At 32.0% G+C, this 16,104-nt stretch overlaps 1 protein-coding gene across 1 annotated transcript; it reads right to left on the reverse strand.

Annotated features, from left to right (window-relative positions):
- Window positions 1–6,150: 6,150 nt before the first annotated feature.
- On the reverse strand, window positions 6,151–9,560 carry LOC143243838 (solute carrier family 35 member G1-like). The gene is made up of 2 exons (XM_076487529.1): window positions 9,437–9,560; window positions 6,151–7,325 (listed from the first exon to the last, which is right to left on the reverse strand). The coding sequence occupies exon 2, from the start codon at window positions 7,323–7,325 to the stop codon at window positions 6,246–6,248; it is 1,080 nt and encodes a 359-aa protein (XP_076343644.1). The 5' UTR covers window positions 9,437–9,560; the 3' UTR covers window positions 6,151–6,245.
- Window positions 9,561–16,104: the final 6,544 nt, after the last annotated feature.

Genomic DNA, 16,104 nt, shown 5'->3' on the forward strand with positions numbered 1-16,104 from the left:
GTCCTTGTTAACCTACCATCTGTTGAGGAGTCTTTGAAGACAGTAATTAACATACTATCAGGGCAGTTGTCCTTACACTTCCTAAAACCTTGACACTTTTTCACAATATTTTTGTTTGTGATGGAAATATAATTTCCAATAAGCACAGAAGACTCAGAAATGAGTCTGGGATATATTGCAAATATCCTACTCTTGTCAGCTTCATAGTCTTTCAAAAGACTCACACCTATGCCTGCCAAGTCATATGTCCACCACCAGTTCCAAGATTGTGTTAGACAAATTTTGAATGTAGAATGTAACCCTCATCTCCTTGTGATTTTTACAGACCAATTGCCAAGAAGTTTCTGATATACAGTTCACTTTCCAAGCTATCTTTGTGCTCCCACTTTTAAGAATAATTCAAAGTTGTGTAACTGTGGGAACATATGTGGGTTTTTTCTTGTGATTTTTACTGAGGCCCACAAAAGTTGCGATTTAAAGACGTATTATTTTTGTTTTAGTTTACACAAATCTATAAAATTCAATCTTGGCTGTACATGTGCTTGTTGAAGTTCCTTCTTAATGTAATTGTAGGAAAGTACTTGCCAGCTATGAAACCAGACTTATTAAATAAGTTTAGTGATGAGATATTATCATTAACTCAGTAAACAGGTGTAGGATATTGGCTGAAAATGTTTTTGGTAATAGTATTTAGTAGTATATGGATGTGAGAAGGTTCTCAGATAATCCATCCTGTTGCAGAGGATGTTAGATAGAATCAGTTTCATTATATATTGTGTTAAGTAATTAATAAACATGTCCTTGTGTTCAATTTATTGAACTATTTTTACCAACTTACTTCCTTGGTTTTCTATGTTGTTTTTTTTACATGTCCAATAAACATTTGTGTATACTGTTTTAAAGCTATTGTTTTGTACGGAAGACAGATTCTGATTGTTTGAAATTTAAGTTTTCACAAATGACGATTCCGAATCGAGTACCTTTAACAAAACATTTTGTTGAGATTCCTAAAATGGTTAAGAGGAGTCATGTTTCCCAGACTTGATACTTTAAGTACATTAATCACAGTAAGATGTTTCTACTAATGATTTATTATGTACCCAACAACTATTCTTACTTACCACTTCTGATGAACTGTTTTTATTTGATTTTTTACGTTTCACTCTACAGTGTGAAAAATATTACTCGTAGTAGAGTAAACTTCTGTGTTTTTTTAATGATTTTACTCAAAATTTAAACAGATATGACTATTCACAAAACATTCATTAGCTGGAGTAATACGACATTTGAAAAATCCAACTTGTGTGTCAGAAATAACTGATCATTTTACTGAGTAAACTCTGAAGAACTTCTAAATAAAAGGTCTTGTAGTATAATGTAGACAGCCATTTTATCATTTTTACACAGTTACATGAGACATAATGTTTTAATACACTATGTCATTACCATGGGTTTTTGAGATATCAAAATTCAATGACAAGTTCAAATTACAAAATGTAGGTTATTTTTTCTGCAGTTAAAAATACATGGATTACTTATCTGTTTATCTATCAACATTAAGATGGCATTTCTATAGCCTCACACCAACACCAAATGCAAGACATTTGTCATGAGTTGAAAACCCATCAGAAGATCTAAGATTATATACAGTATCTGTGATAACTTCTATTTTCCACATGGTTTCTGAAATGTAATCTCTCCTTTAATTATGATTTTAACTGGTGCTAATAAACAGCTGCAAGTGTTAAAATGGCCTTTGGTGTTAGGTGTTAAATTTGGTAGAAATGTAATAATAAAGTAAGCTCTTTAATTGCTTAAGAGTCAGACCTGTTGTGAATTTCTTTCCTTGGTAATAAATTCTTAACATTTGAAATATTCAAAGTAAAACATTTCTAGTTTTGTGATTTCATAACAACCATCTCAGTGGTTTAAACTTCATCTTATATATTCACTCTTCATGACGTTATAAAACAACTAAATCTCATAGTGTAGAGAAAGGTTCGTGTAAAAACGTGTTTACCGTTAATATTGATTCCAAACTGACATTTTATGTTATTATTATTTTTATGAATTATTGAACAGTATAAAACTACAGCTTATATTGTTATTTATATTGTTTATAAAAATAAACAATAACCAACTTTAGATCATCTAAAGTATACAAATATTAGTTACTGGTCTAAGTAAAAGTAAAGCACGTGACTGACACATTAGTAGAGACGTTCGACAGATGGCAGCAGAACCACTACTGTCGCTTAAACTTACATGAGTATTTTGATTCCGATGTTGAGAAAGTTAATATTTATATCTAAAATTGTAGTAGATTAATCTAAATTAAACCAGGTACTCATGATCTAATTCGTAACAAGATGTTGTTTTTAATTAACTTTAACGTTACCAAATGAAAAACTCACAAATAAAATTAATTGTATAAAATTTGGAAGACGTTTGAGAAAATGTGCTAAAAATTGTTAGAGTAATACTTTTACAATAGATCTCTAACATATGTTTCATTTATTTTATTATGAAGAATCAGTTGTAAATTATTTGTTAATTTTGTTTCAAATTACTGTTTGTTTAGTATAAATAAACTAAATCTAAGTTACATTGTGTGTGAAATACAAACCACCGTTTTCAAAGTTACTTTGGTTGTGTCATATTCACTGATTGTTGACCGAGGTTCATGACAAAGGCAGACGTCTATTTCACAGAATAAATCAACAACAATAATTCTGTATTTATATGCAAAAACGGCTCGTTTGGGCTGAGAAAACACTTTACATAGAAGAGCGAACAACGTTTCGACCTTCTTCGGTCATCGTCAGGTTCACAAAGAAAGTAACTGACTGACCGGAAGCTGACCACATGTTTGAATTGTGTAACTGTGTGTCGAAATGTAGACGGTATTAGATGTTTGAATATATAATTTTATTTATTATATTAATATAGGTATAAAGGCGTTCCTTTATATTGGTTTATTTTGGGTTTAAGTTGTTGTATAAGTAAGGCTTCTTTAATTTTACGTTTGTTTATGTTTGTTTCTTTATTTAGTATTTGAGTGTTTTCTATGGTTATGTTGTGTTTATTTGACTTGCAGTGTTCGAAAACGTGTGAAGGTGACTTTATGTTCTTTGAATCTGGTTTCCATTTTTCTACTTGTTTCTCCAATATAGAAGTCGTGGCAGTTATCACATTGTATTTTATAAATAATGTTGGTGTGAAAACACTCAAATACTAAATAAAGAAACAAACATAAACAAACGTAAAATTAAAGAAGCCTTACTTATACAACAACTTAAACCCAAAATAAACCAATATAAAGGAACGCCTTTATACCTATATTAATATAATAAATAAAATTATATATTCAAACATCTAATACCGCCCTCTACATTTCGACACACAGTTACACAACCCCTTTCAAACATGTGGTCAGCTTCCGGTCAGTTACCTCTTTCTTTGTGAACCTGACGATGACCGAAGAAGGTCGAAACGTTGTTCGCTCTTCTATGTAAAGTGTTTTCAGCCCAAACGAGCCGTTTTTGCATATAAATTTCTCAACAAGTGGGTTTCTCGTCATCACTAATAATTCTGTATGTGATTTTAATGTTTAAATATCATTTGGGTGACATAGTATGACGTTTAAAAAAACCCAGGTATCTGAACACCTAGAGAAATAATGACATATAGCTTTGTCACGGTATGGCTTTGACAGTTTTGTAAATAAAATCTTTAACTGGCACAAAATAACGTTCTGTCCAAACAATGAAATCTGCAGCAGAAATTCACCAGGTTTTCAGATCCAGTTTATGTAGAAGTACTTGATGTCTGAATGTACAGAAACGTTTTATGTATCTGTCTACATAAGTTATACAATATGTAGTAATAAAACTATCCGGAAGAACTGAGAAAGGCTTAAGTTCTTTATTCAAATAAAAAAAGATAAATTCACATAATAAACCCTTTTATAAAATATGTAGATGATTTTTGAACAAGTTGATAAGATGACAGTGTCACCATTTAAATTAACAACTGCACCATATGACAGTGTGGGAATCTTTTATTTGATGTTTCTCTAATTGTGAGATCTGGTTTAACTGGTTAATAGACAGAGATCCACTTAAATATATGTATGGTTTAGAAAGCTTCAGCCTGGTATGTAGAAAGATATTAAATGTAGTTATTTTTGAAGTTTTTTTAAAGTATAGTTTTTGTATGTTATGTTTCTGTGTGATGTAAAATATTGTGTAATAAAAAACATCGTAAACGACCCGTGTAGTTTGTGAACGAATTAAGTTGTTATTGTCTTTTGAGTCTTTCTTTTGTGTGGGGAACTCGGTATAAAATACAAAAACAAACAAAAGAACTCATGATCAGATTTATTTAGTTAATTAATTTCTCTCAATTTATTGTCCTAGAATCTTGTATTGTAATGGGATAATACACTTGTTTTTATGTGATGAGGTCACGTGATTAATTTATCTATTCGCTCATTTAGAGGGGATAAGACGTTACGCTCTATCTCGCGAATTAACTGTCGCTTGTTCGTTGTTGCATGTTTTTTAAATACTTCAATAGCTGTCATACGTTTTGATACGAAAAGACATTGTTTATTATGAAGTGAAGTTGAATAAGAATTGTTTTCAAAAGAACCATTAAGAGATTTTAAATAGTTCAATCGTCTTTGAAACTTTTTAATGGTATTAATAATTATTAAAATCTAGAACATTGAAATGTAACCATTCTTCATAACAATGTTATTATCTGGTAAATAACCGGGTACGACAGAAATGTCGTGTCGCTTTTTCAGCCCACTAGCATTTACAGAAAAATGACTTTTTTTTCAGTTTTCTGAACGTTTGTATTCAATATTTTAAGATATAGTCCTGTGTTATCTTTGAAAGGATAAACTGAGAAGACTAAAGTGTAATGACTACATGTTAACAACCAGAATCTACTTAACTAGTCTAAGAATATGTCATTCACTTCACTACACTCTATTTACAAATATAACTACGCAATTTTATCTTAGGTATCGTGTATAGATATACCATTACTTAGATTTACATAGATATAAAAGGTTGTAGTAGGCCCAGTGTACACGCATTTCAAACAAATGACAGGTCATGTAATTGGTATTTAGAACATTGTTTGTGCTAACTATTTGATGGTATTATCAACTGTGCTGGCTTAATCGATGTATATTGTGATTGTGAGACGTGAAACCCAAATTTTAGAGATGAACCTTAGCAGTTTCCTACAAATTACTGTTTTAACCAAAATTAATTTTGGAAAGACTACGATTGTGGTACGCTCGTTTCACAACACTGGTTCATAAACTGGACAAGGGTTCATTACGATCCAAAAAATTATATAGATTATTGTTTCACATGGTAAACATTACTTGCAAGAAAAACGTAAAATGAAGATATGCAAACTATATTTACATCTAAAAGCTTGTGTACCTGTAACGGTACTGCTAAGTTATTCATCTGCTACAAAGAACAAACTTATGTCCTTACTAATATATATGTTAAAACGACTGGTGTGGATTGAGAAAATTTGTTATGTAGAGGACCGGACAACGTACCAGCCGTTTTAACGTACATGTTTTGCTTGACAAGTGGGTTTTCTCGTCATCACGGATATGTTTTTAATGAACGTACTTTCGGTAACCCTCGCCTCATGTTAGCGTCAATACGCATTCTAATAAGGGAGTGGCAAGTGGATCATGAAATTTTATCACATATATGGTTTTTAGCGCTCTTCGAACTCAAGGTAACCGTGACGTAAGTTCAAATTTCATTCAGTTTGCCCTGCAGATTGGAAAGAGCGTTACTTTGCAAATAAAACGACCAGTGAAAGGCACATTCAATCTTAAAATATAAAAAAATGTTTTTATAAAGATATATTTATGAAGTTTCTCAAAGGAAATTCTAAAAATAACATACACGTGAATGCAGCATTATGAAATGAAATCATTAGTCGATAGGAAGTATTCAACATTGTTTTATTAAATAACACGATCAGTGAAAGGCACATTCAATCTTAAAATATAATAGTAACTGAAAACATAAAGTATGCATAAGAAGATGGTAATTTTGTAATAACAGTACACTTGCTTATGTTAATTAAACATTATTGGTTATATTGACAGGTTACATATACCAAACACCATATCATATTATATAATCTTGCGAAATTGACCAACTTTGCTAACAGTATTATTCTGTTTCTTTCGACGTTTAATTAATAGATAATTTAAAGGACTGAATCTTGAGGATGAGGTATCTTAACTTTACTTTTCCTAAAATTCTGATTATCTTTGTAGGGTTTTCAGTATACCACTTCAAACAGGCCTTTATTACAACTGCGGACGTAATGAAAACTGCCCCTAACCCACTGAGCAAAGTGACCACTTCACCAAGTAAGACGACCTGATAGATGAAAGCCAAAACTATCTGGAATGAACGAATTAACGAAACACACCCGGCATCTTCCACAAAGAGGGCGTTAATGATAAAATACTGACATAAAAAACTGGTAATACCAATGGCAAGTACATAACAAGAAGTTGTTCCACACTCGGAAAGTATATTTTCTGCTCGTGTAAACATATAGATACCTAACAATATAATTTGTAGAAGAGAATACTGGAATATCACAACACTGTAGTGAATATACATAATTTTCCTTGTAATTACCTGTGATAGGGCGTTAAAGACGGAACTACCAAGAGCCATTAAGGAACCTATAACCTGGTTACTGGTGTTCACGTTGTTTTCATTGTCAAATATAAATGGTGGACGACATACGAGAATGATTCCTGTCATAGATAATGCGATGGCTAGCAAATCCATCAAATGAACTTTTTCCCGAAGTATTATGTATGCAAATATTGTTGTTAATACACTTTCAGTCATAATTAAGCAAGTGGCGTTACCTAGTGGTAGAAAGTTCAATGAATTGTACATCAGAACCGATGCTCCTGTGCTCATAGTTCCTCTAAGGACTAAGAACAGAAAATTATTCAAACTGTCCGAGAAAATTGACTGCCCACTGTGAATGACCAAAGGACAGGTTATAGTAACCATATACATCCCCCGGTAAAATAAAATGGTTTGTTTAGACAGATGTGGTATCATTTTGAACAAAGCAGACTGTGTAGCGTAAAAGACTGGACAAGCGATAGCAAGGATGATTCCAATATAAGGAAACTTGAAGTTTCGAAACGGAGATCCAGCGGTTTCTGGTGCTCCAGTGGAAATATTTTTTACTTTCTTGTCCTGTTCTCGGTCGTTCATGAGTACAGTGGATTCAGACATCTGAATATGTAATAAAAAAAATTGGAAATTAATTTAAGTAATAATACAAACAATTATTAAAAGTGAAACGTCTGACAGCATTAACCATATAATTAACTATTTTAACCCCTTTAGTAATATTACAGTTTCCTTTTATAATATTTACCCAGGTGGTGTTTTTTTTTTTTTTTTGTATTTCTCCCATAGTTACGCGATGGCTATCTGCGCTATTTGTTTCTAATTTTGATGTGATAGACCAGAAGAAAAACACTAAACAATACTATACACTGCCAGCTTTTGAGTTACTGGAACCAAGTAATGGAATTTCACAATAACTCCTATAACACACTCAGAGTGTGAAGAGCGAAGCACATTTTTGTGACGATAGTTAAACACGAACTGCGGTCTTCCACACTCTACTGTAACGAGTTCAATATGACTAATATAAACCTAACAGGAAACATAGAATGCAAACAGGTTGCATAGAATAAGAAAATTGTGTTTTTGTAACATTTGAGGTCACCTGGAGTATGATATGATAGGTATATTTAGGTGCTTACATTGTTACAATCCAGGACTCGAATGCCCACAGTGGAAAGGGTGAAGATATACCTTTATATATCTTTCACTTAGAAGAAACATCCATTCGAGTGAAAGTACGTGGCAGGTCAGCGGTAAGTTTATGTGTTCACAATTATAAGATTACTTGCGGTTGACAAAATACAAATAGCCAGTTGAGTTAATGTTCCGTTATAAAACCGCTTAGTTAAAGAGCTGGGAATATTTAATATAAACTAAATGACTTATTTAATAAACCTAAGATGTATAATACAAAAAAATTGAATGTTTGTGTCAACAAAATCATAGTATGGTAAAAAATTACATTTAAAAAAAGTTTAATGTATTGTTGTCGTGTGAGTTATTTATTTAGATATAACATTCTGAATAGATTGATATTATATTTTATAGGTACACCATGTACATATATTAAAATAATGTTGTTTGTTTTTGAATTTCACACATAGCTACTCGAGGGCTATCTGTGCTAGCCTTCCCTAATTTAGAAGTATAAGATTAGAGGGAAGGCAGTTAGTTTTCACCACCCACCGCCAACTCTTGGGCTACTCTTTTATTAACGAATAGTGGATTGACCGTCACTTTATAACGCCCACAAGGCGTTATATTTGGCGCGACGGGGATCCGAACCTGCGACTTTCAGATTACGGGTCGCATGCCTTAACACGCTTGGCCATGCAGGACCGTTAAAATAATACTGAAGAGATTCATAACTAATACTGATGGATATGAATATCCTTGTATGTTATGAACATTAATAGTCTAAAATAAAAGATAATTTATTATGTAGTACAGTTCGTTGGTAAAATATAAAATTATTTTATCATCTTTTCACCAACCTTCGCTATAAGGAACTCTTAGAATTTCATGTTTATCTGTTTACTTTCCCTTTCTGTTTGTATCGTTTGCTACGTCCAACCCCATAAGAACCTTGCATTTTAGGTATGTAATTTATATCGACGTAGTACAGTTATAGGTTTGTTGACTTATAACAATAAAATTCGGGCTACGATACATTGTATATTCTTGTGTTTAATGACAAACGTACAATAGAAGCAAACACGACCCACACTCGAATAAATCTTCATGATTCAATAAATATATGTTTGATATTTATAGAATTAAAATTATTAAATTACACATTTCTATTTTTATCCTTAATAATACAGATTTTAACATTAATTTATTTATTAATTGGTTAATATGAATTTTAGTTTAGATTGGTAGCAATAATTCACGATTACAGAAAAGTTTATAGAACAGATAATGTATTGTAAATAAATGTAAACATAAGATATGTTAAATAATGTGTTTAATACTGATAAGGTGTCAAAGGAAAGGAAGGTAAGTTAATTTTATTTGAGAGAAATATGTCACCCGACGAGTTAGCGGTAATTTTATGAAGTTAGAACACATAAATTCGAGTTCCATTTATCAACGATGAACACAGTAGAAATCCAATGTGGCTTTGTGCTAAAACAAATACAAATTATTCGATTCCAATATATATTTGAAACCTTATAAACTATTGCAAAAAAATGGTAGAATTACATTACCGTGTTGCTAGTATTTGGTTTTCCGTATTCAAGACCTCTTCTGTTTGTGTTCTCAACGTTCTGGTTGTTATTTTGTTATTAAAACAGGAACGTCTCTGAGGTTACATTGAGGTAGGTGTAATACACTTTACAAACACGTGAATAGTATTGAAGCTAATTGTAAAAACACGTAAGAAGCACGCATACAGAAGTCAAAACCATTATACAACACAGACCAGGAGGTACGAAACATCACAGAAGATACGAAAAAAGACAATAAGTTGTACAGTACATTGATGTGTTCTATAAAGTCACTTGCTTTACACAGAAAACTACGCTTTGTTTTTTTTGTTTAATTTATTAATGTACGACATGATAATATTGTTCCAGATGTCCTGTATTACTTCCCACAATTCATCTAATCTGCTTCATCACATTAAGGCCTTCACAGTTTTTAAATAAGTAAAGGAGACTCTGGAATATTTATATTAGGACTAACTGGATATCAAGCCTTCTTAGATTCAATTTACTATCAGCATATTATTTGGAATTATCGTCTTACTGGAAAATAAGTCCACGCTTGATGAGATGTATTCTTGATGAAGTGGGATCAGTATGTGCTGTATATGTCAGCAGTCAAGGTGCCATCAGTTGCGTGTACATCACCGACGATATTTGTAAAGACACAGTTTCGAACTTACATTGATAATTCCCACTGTAGGTGTTGAATATTATACCATCTTTACCTTATACGTTGAATAAACTGTCATTGATAATTATAAAACAACGCAAACTTGGATTATGGATGAATAACATTCGTCTTCAGAGTACATCCTAGTCTATTGTATATGGTCTCCACTTCCTGGTTTACATTGATGGGTTTCTCATGGATAATTATATGCTTCAATAATTTGTTGCTGTTAGAAGATCGACATAGCAGCCTATCACAGATGGTTTGTTTGTTTGTTTGTTTTCGTATTTCGCGCACAGCTACACGAGGGCTATATGCGCTGTCTGTCCCTAATTTCGCATTGCAAGACAAGAGGGAAGGTAGCTAGTCATCACCACCGACTGCAAACTTTTAGGCTACTATTTTACCAATGAATAATGGGATTGACCGTCATATTATAACGCCTCCACGGCTGATAGGGCCAGATGGTTGGATTATCAGAATTAACTGATTTGTTGGTACTGATAGTCCAGTGTTTTTATTCTGATGACCAAGTGTTTTTGTTTTGATAACTAAATCTCTTAACATGCTATAGAAGTATCTTTATTTTGATACTCAAATTATTCTATCGCGATAATCAGGTAGTTTTATTGTGATTGTTAAGAGGTTTAATTGCACTGCACAACAAAGTTTTTGCTTCTTGAACACTGTGGATGTTCCTTATAGATTTTTAACTGCTGATCACGAAAATCACATCCAAATTTGCCCATCACGTATCATTTCATCGAAATCTTCACTTTTGCTACAATGGAAAAACGATATCAGGGCAACTGGAATACGTCAATACTTGCTGACTACTGTTGGACACTGCAACGTGATGCACCGGACATTGAATACAAACGAAAATCAGGAGCAAAACACCATTATTATGTTGAACTTAATAGCGTATTAGAAATATAAACGCAATTAAATATGTTATTGCCGGTAAAGAGTTAACTGTCTATTTCTCAGAGTTCCTACGTGATGAAGCAAAATCAAAACTATATTTGTGTATACCCACCAGGTACCTGTCACAATCAGCAAACACTTTTCAGGAAGCAAAATTTTTCAAAAAAAATTTTTGTTTCATGTTACAATTCCATGGTCCAATTCTGGAGATGACTTATTAAAACTCAATACTGATATCCTACAATGTCTTATAAAACATCTTGGTTCACATATTGAGGACGTAAAAAACTACTGTCTTTGTTACCTAACGGATTCATATTTATACAAACTTTTAACCACAAGAAATATTTTCTACATTTCTCGATATTTTTGGTGTTTTGGATGAGTTTCTATAGGTCTGTTTTATGTGAGACAACTTTAATCACTAGTATTTTGAATCTTAGTATATTAAAAAAAATAAACTATACAATTTTAATGTACTTCATTCAAACAGAATAGAGTTTTACTATCAAAAATAAATACGTACAGTTCACAATAACTTTATCAAATAGTTACTGTGTATATGATATACTTACTATTTCACTGTTGTTAGTGTGTATATGTATATATTCCTAGGAGGGTCAGGTGCACTTGACCTCTTCCTTCTTCCTCTTCCTTGTTGGTGTGAACAGCTTAGTTTATTAGTAATTACTACACAAGAGCTTGGGCAGCCCCAATTTACTAGAGCTCTAAGCAGGGCAGTGTCCATGTATTTCGCATCGTTAGTTCCTTCACTAAAGTCTAGCTCATAGGTGGCCTGTTTTTGTTTTTGTAAATTTATTTATTTGTTATTATATTTTCAATTTTTTAATAATTTTAACTTAATGATCTAATATATAAATTAATCGGTAAGAGGTGTTTAGGACTGTCTTAATCATACATGCAGTATCTGTCAAGTTCGCATAATAGTTCATTTTAAAAAAAAATATTTTATTGTATTATGTAGGAGTCTATCTGCTATTGTTTGTGTGTTTCAATATTTATGCATAAACTTTGAAGAGGTTGTTTTAGGTACTCTATATGCTGTTGTAAGTAGTGTATTTTGTAATGAACGTAGTTTGGTTTTCAGTTGTTCTTTGTTCACATTAATCTATGCTTGAGCTGCATAGTCTATTACAGATCTTATATATGTTTTGTATATTTTGAGGATGTTTTCAAGTGTTACTTTACTGTTTTTACCAATTTGACTTCTAGCGTTGTTTATTCTTCACCAAGTTTCAGTTTTTATGTTATTTGCCTGTGTTTATTTTGATTCTATATTTTTGGCAGTATTCACATATTCTATTTAATTGTGGTTGTATGTTTGTGGCTCTAATTGCTGGTGTTGGGGCACTTTTCCAGATTGCTACATCATCAGAAAACTGTGATGAGTATCCATGATTTGGATATTGTGGCATATTGTTCACATACGTGATGAAGAGAACAGGGTCGTCAGCTTCTAGAGTGAAGAACTCCGAGAAAGTTCCCTCTACGTTTACCTTATATTGTCTGTTTTCTGAAACGTTAGAGAGCCAGCGAATAATTCCTCGCGGAAGTTCCATTTCAGTTCATATAGAACCGGAGACCATTATATCATGCAGTGTCGAATGCCTTCTCGATGTCGAGGAAGCAAGCGACAGTGTATTCTTTTTTTTATTAAAGCTATTTATTGTTGTTTCAGTTAACCTAACTAAATGATTTGTTGTTTGTCTGAATGTTTTGAATCGTTTTGTTCCTCAGGTAATTTTGATGTTATCTCCAGGAATGTGGACAGTCTATTACAGATTATTTTTTCAGGAATTTTGCCTACACAGCTGGTTAGGCTGATCGTTCGATAACTGTTTGGTTTATTGGCTGACTTACCTTCTTTATGGAACATTTGTATGTTGGCTTGATTCCACGAAACTGGGATGTAGCCAGAGTAACATGATAAATTAAAGTTTACTAATAGATGGTGAAATAATTTCGGAATGTCTTTTTTGATGAGAATTGTTTGTATGTCGTCATTTTCTGGTGATTTGTTTATTGAGTCTTAACTGCTTGTTCGAGTTCTGTTTGTGTGATATTTTTGGTAAGCAGTAAATTATTATAATCATTTGTGTTATTGGTGTTATTGTTGTTGATATTGACTGAGAAATATTGATTGTATAATTTTGGGTTATTTGTTACATGATTGTTTACTGTATTGTAAAAGTAGTTGTTCATGTCTGAGTCGTCATGTGTTTTGAAAGTGTACTCTAGTTGTTCTCTGAAGGGTTCTGCTTTTTTCTTTGTTAGTGTGCTCTAAGGTGTTATTATGTTATAGTGTTGGGTATTTCGTTGTTGTGGCTTCGTTGGTGAGGCTTTTTAGGTGTGATCAAAACTTTCTAGGATCTGTTTTTTTTCATTTAGTTGGGAGTAGAAGTTATCCCATTTTCCCTGTTTTAATAATTTAATTTCTGCTCTGATTTTGTTTCTGATACTATTAATTTGTTTTTATTTTTCTATCGCTTGTTGCCATGAACTGTCTTCGTTGTTTTATCAGTGTTATTAGTTGTTTGTTTGGTTTCCATGCGTTATTTTATGTTGTTGCTTTGGTACAGTGTCCGTTGCTGCTTGTAGTAGGCACTCTGTCATTATTAGACTATAACTGTCAATTTCTGTTTTGTTGTTAGCTGTATGTTTAGTATTATCTGGTAATATGTTATCTAATTCTTTTGATATACTTGCCAATTAGCTTTCCTTGTAGTCGAATTTGTCTTGTTTAAAGGTTATATCTTTATGGGGAGCGAGATCGAAGATACACCATACAGGTAGGTGATCACTGTCAAAATCATTTCCCACATTAAAATTTAATCATTTTTGTCTGATATTAAAGGAGGTGAGGCAGATATCACTTGTATTTGTAGTATTGTGTTTTGGTTGTGGGAAAAGATGTTGTGGAATAGGTTTATATCAATACATTTGGTTGGTGAACAATAAATACCTGCTACTGTTATAATTGAATGGTTATGTAGCTGGATATCAGTAATAATATTTTAATTCCAGTTCTTGATTAAGCCTAAGATTTGAAAGACAAAATAAAATGTCTGGGATATTTTTGTAGAGTGGTTTTGTTACTAGATAAACAACGAGATAAAACGTAAAAGTTTCTGTTGTGAACAAGAAATTGATTAAGATATTCTGGGAGGGTGAGCAGACAAGTTCTGCAGCTGGACGTACCACAAATTGTATTCAAAATCATGTATTCAGAAAGAAATACGTAAAAATATCTGTATACAGTTTTATGCCCTATCTATCTGGGAAAATAAGTAAAAATCATTACTTACCAGTCTATTTTGTTTCTATGCATGCAGTAAAAGTTTGTTTAGTTTTATATTGTATTCAGTGCCATGTTAAATTTATATTTTAAAATGGTCATGTGATTTATTTTAATATGTCCGTGTTAATACTGTTAATGTAAATCTCGCATTATTTTATTACATTAAACAATCTGTCAAGAGGCAAAATTCGACTTCATCTTATTGCATAAATTAATTTGTCGACAGGCAGAATCCGACATTATTGTATAAGATTAGTTGATTGGGAAAATTCGAAATTGTTTTATTAAATAAAACGATTAGTAGAGAGGCAAAATCCAGCCTTTCTCAGTTTTTCCAGATAGTTTATTACTACATATTATATAACTTATGTAGACAGATACATAAAACGTTTCTGTACATTCAGACATTAAGTACTTCTACATAAACTGGATCTGAAAACCTGGTAAATTTCTGCTGCAGATTTCATTGTTTGGACAGAACGTTATTTTGTGCCAGTTAAAGACTTTATTTTCAAAACTGTCAAAGCCATACCGTGACGAAGTTATATGTCTTTATTTCTTTAGAATTTAGATGTTCAGATATCTAAGGTTTTTTAAACGTGATACTATGTCACCCAAATGATATTTAAGCATGAAAATCACATACAGAATTATTGTTTTTATTTGTTCTGTGAAATAGACATCTGCCTTTATCATGAACCTCGGTCAACAATCAGTGAATATGACACAACCAAAGTAACTTTGAAAACGGTGGTTTGTATTTCACACACAATGTAACTTAGATTTAGTTTATTTATACTAAACAAACAGTAATTTGAAACAAAATTAACAAATCATTTACAACTGATTATCTCCTAATAAAATAAATGAAACAGATATCAGAGATCTATTGGAAAAGTATTACTCTAACAATTTTTAGCATATTTTCTCAATCGTCTTCCAAATTTTATAAAATTAACTTTATTTGTGGGTTTTTCATCTGGTAACGTAAAAGTTAATTAAAAAGCAACATCTTATTACTAATTAAATGATGGCTACCTGGTTTAATTTTAATTAATGTACTACTGTATTATCTATAAATATTAACTTTCTCAACTAAGTATTAATAGTCATGTTAGTTTAAGCCACAATAGTGGACGTACTGCCATCTGTCGAACGACTCTACTAATGTGTCAGTCACGTGCTTTACTTAGGATAGTGACTAATACTTTTATACTTGAGATGATGTAAAGTAGGTTATTTTTATTTTTATTGAATTATTAAATATTTCGAAGACAAGAAGTTGGTTTTGAATTAACAACTGTAGTTTTATACTGTCTAATAATTCATTAAAATAGAAATGATACAAAGACAGAAAGTGTCAGTTTAAAATCTATATTAACGGTAAGCACTTCTTTACACGAACCTTTTCCGACATTATGAAATTTTAACCACTAAGATGGTTGTTACGAAATCACAAAACTAGAAAGTATTTTACTGTCCGTTAACTAATTATTTTATTTAATAACATGAGATTTTTTCTGTATCTTTTTTCCGATTTAACGAATATTGGGAGTGACCGTCACATTATAACGCTTCCACGGCTGAAAGGGTAAGGTGCGACGGGGATTCGACCTCGCGATCCTCAGATTATGAGTCGATCGCCTTAACGCACTTGACCAGGCCGGGTTGATATAATAAGGTAATACATTTTCCGTTTGTTAAAACTTTCCACGATATGAATCAGTGCTATCAAACTAACGCAAATTTAAT

This window comes from Tachypleus tridentatus, chromosome 2, assembly GCF_004210375.1.
Source record: "Tachypleus tridentatus isolate NWPU-2018 chromosome 2, ASM421037v1, whole genome shotgun sequence".
Taxonomy (NCBI): Eukaryota; Metazoa; Arthropoda; class Merostomata; order Xiphosura; family Limulidae; genus Tachypleus; species Tachypleus tridentatus.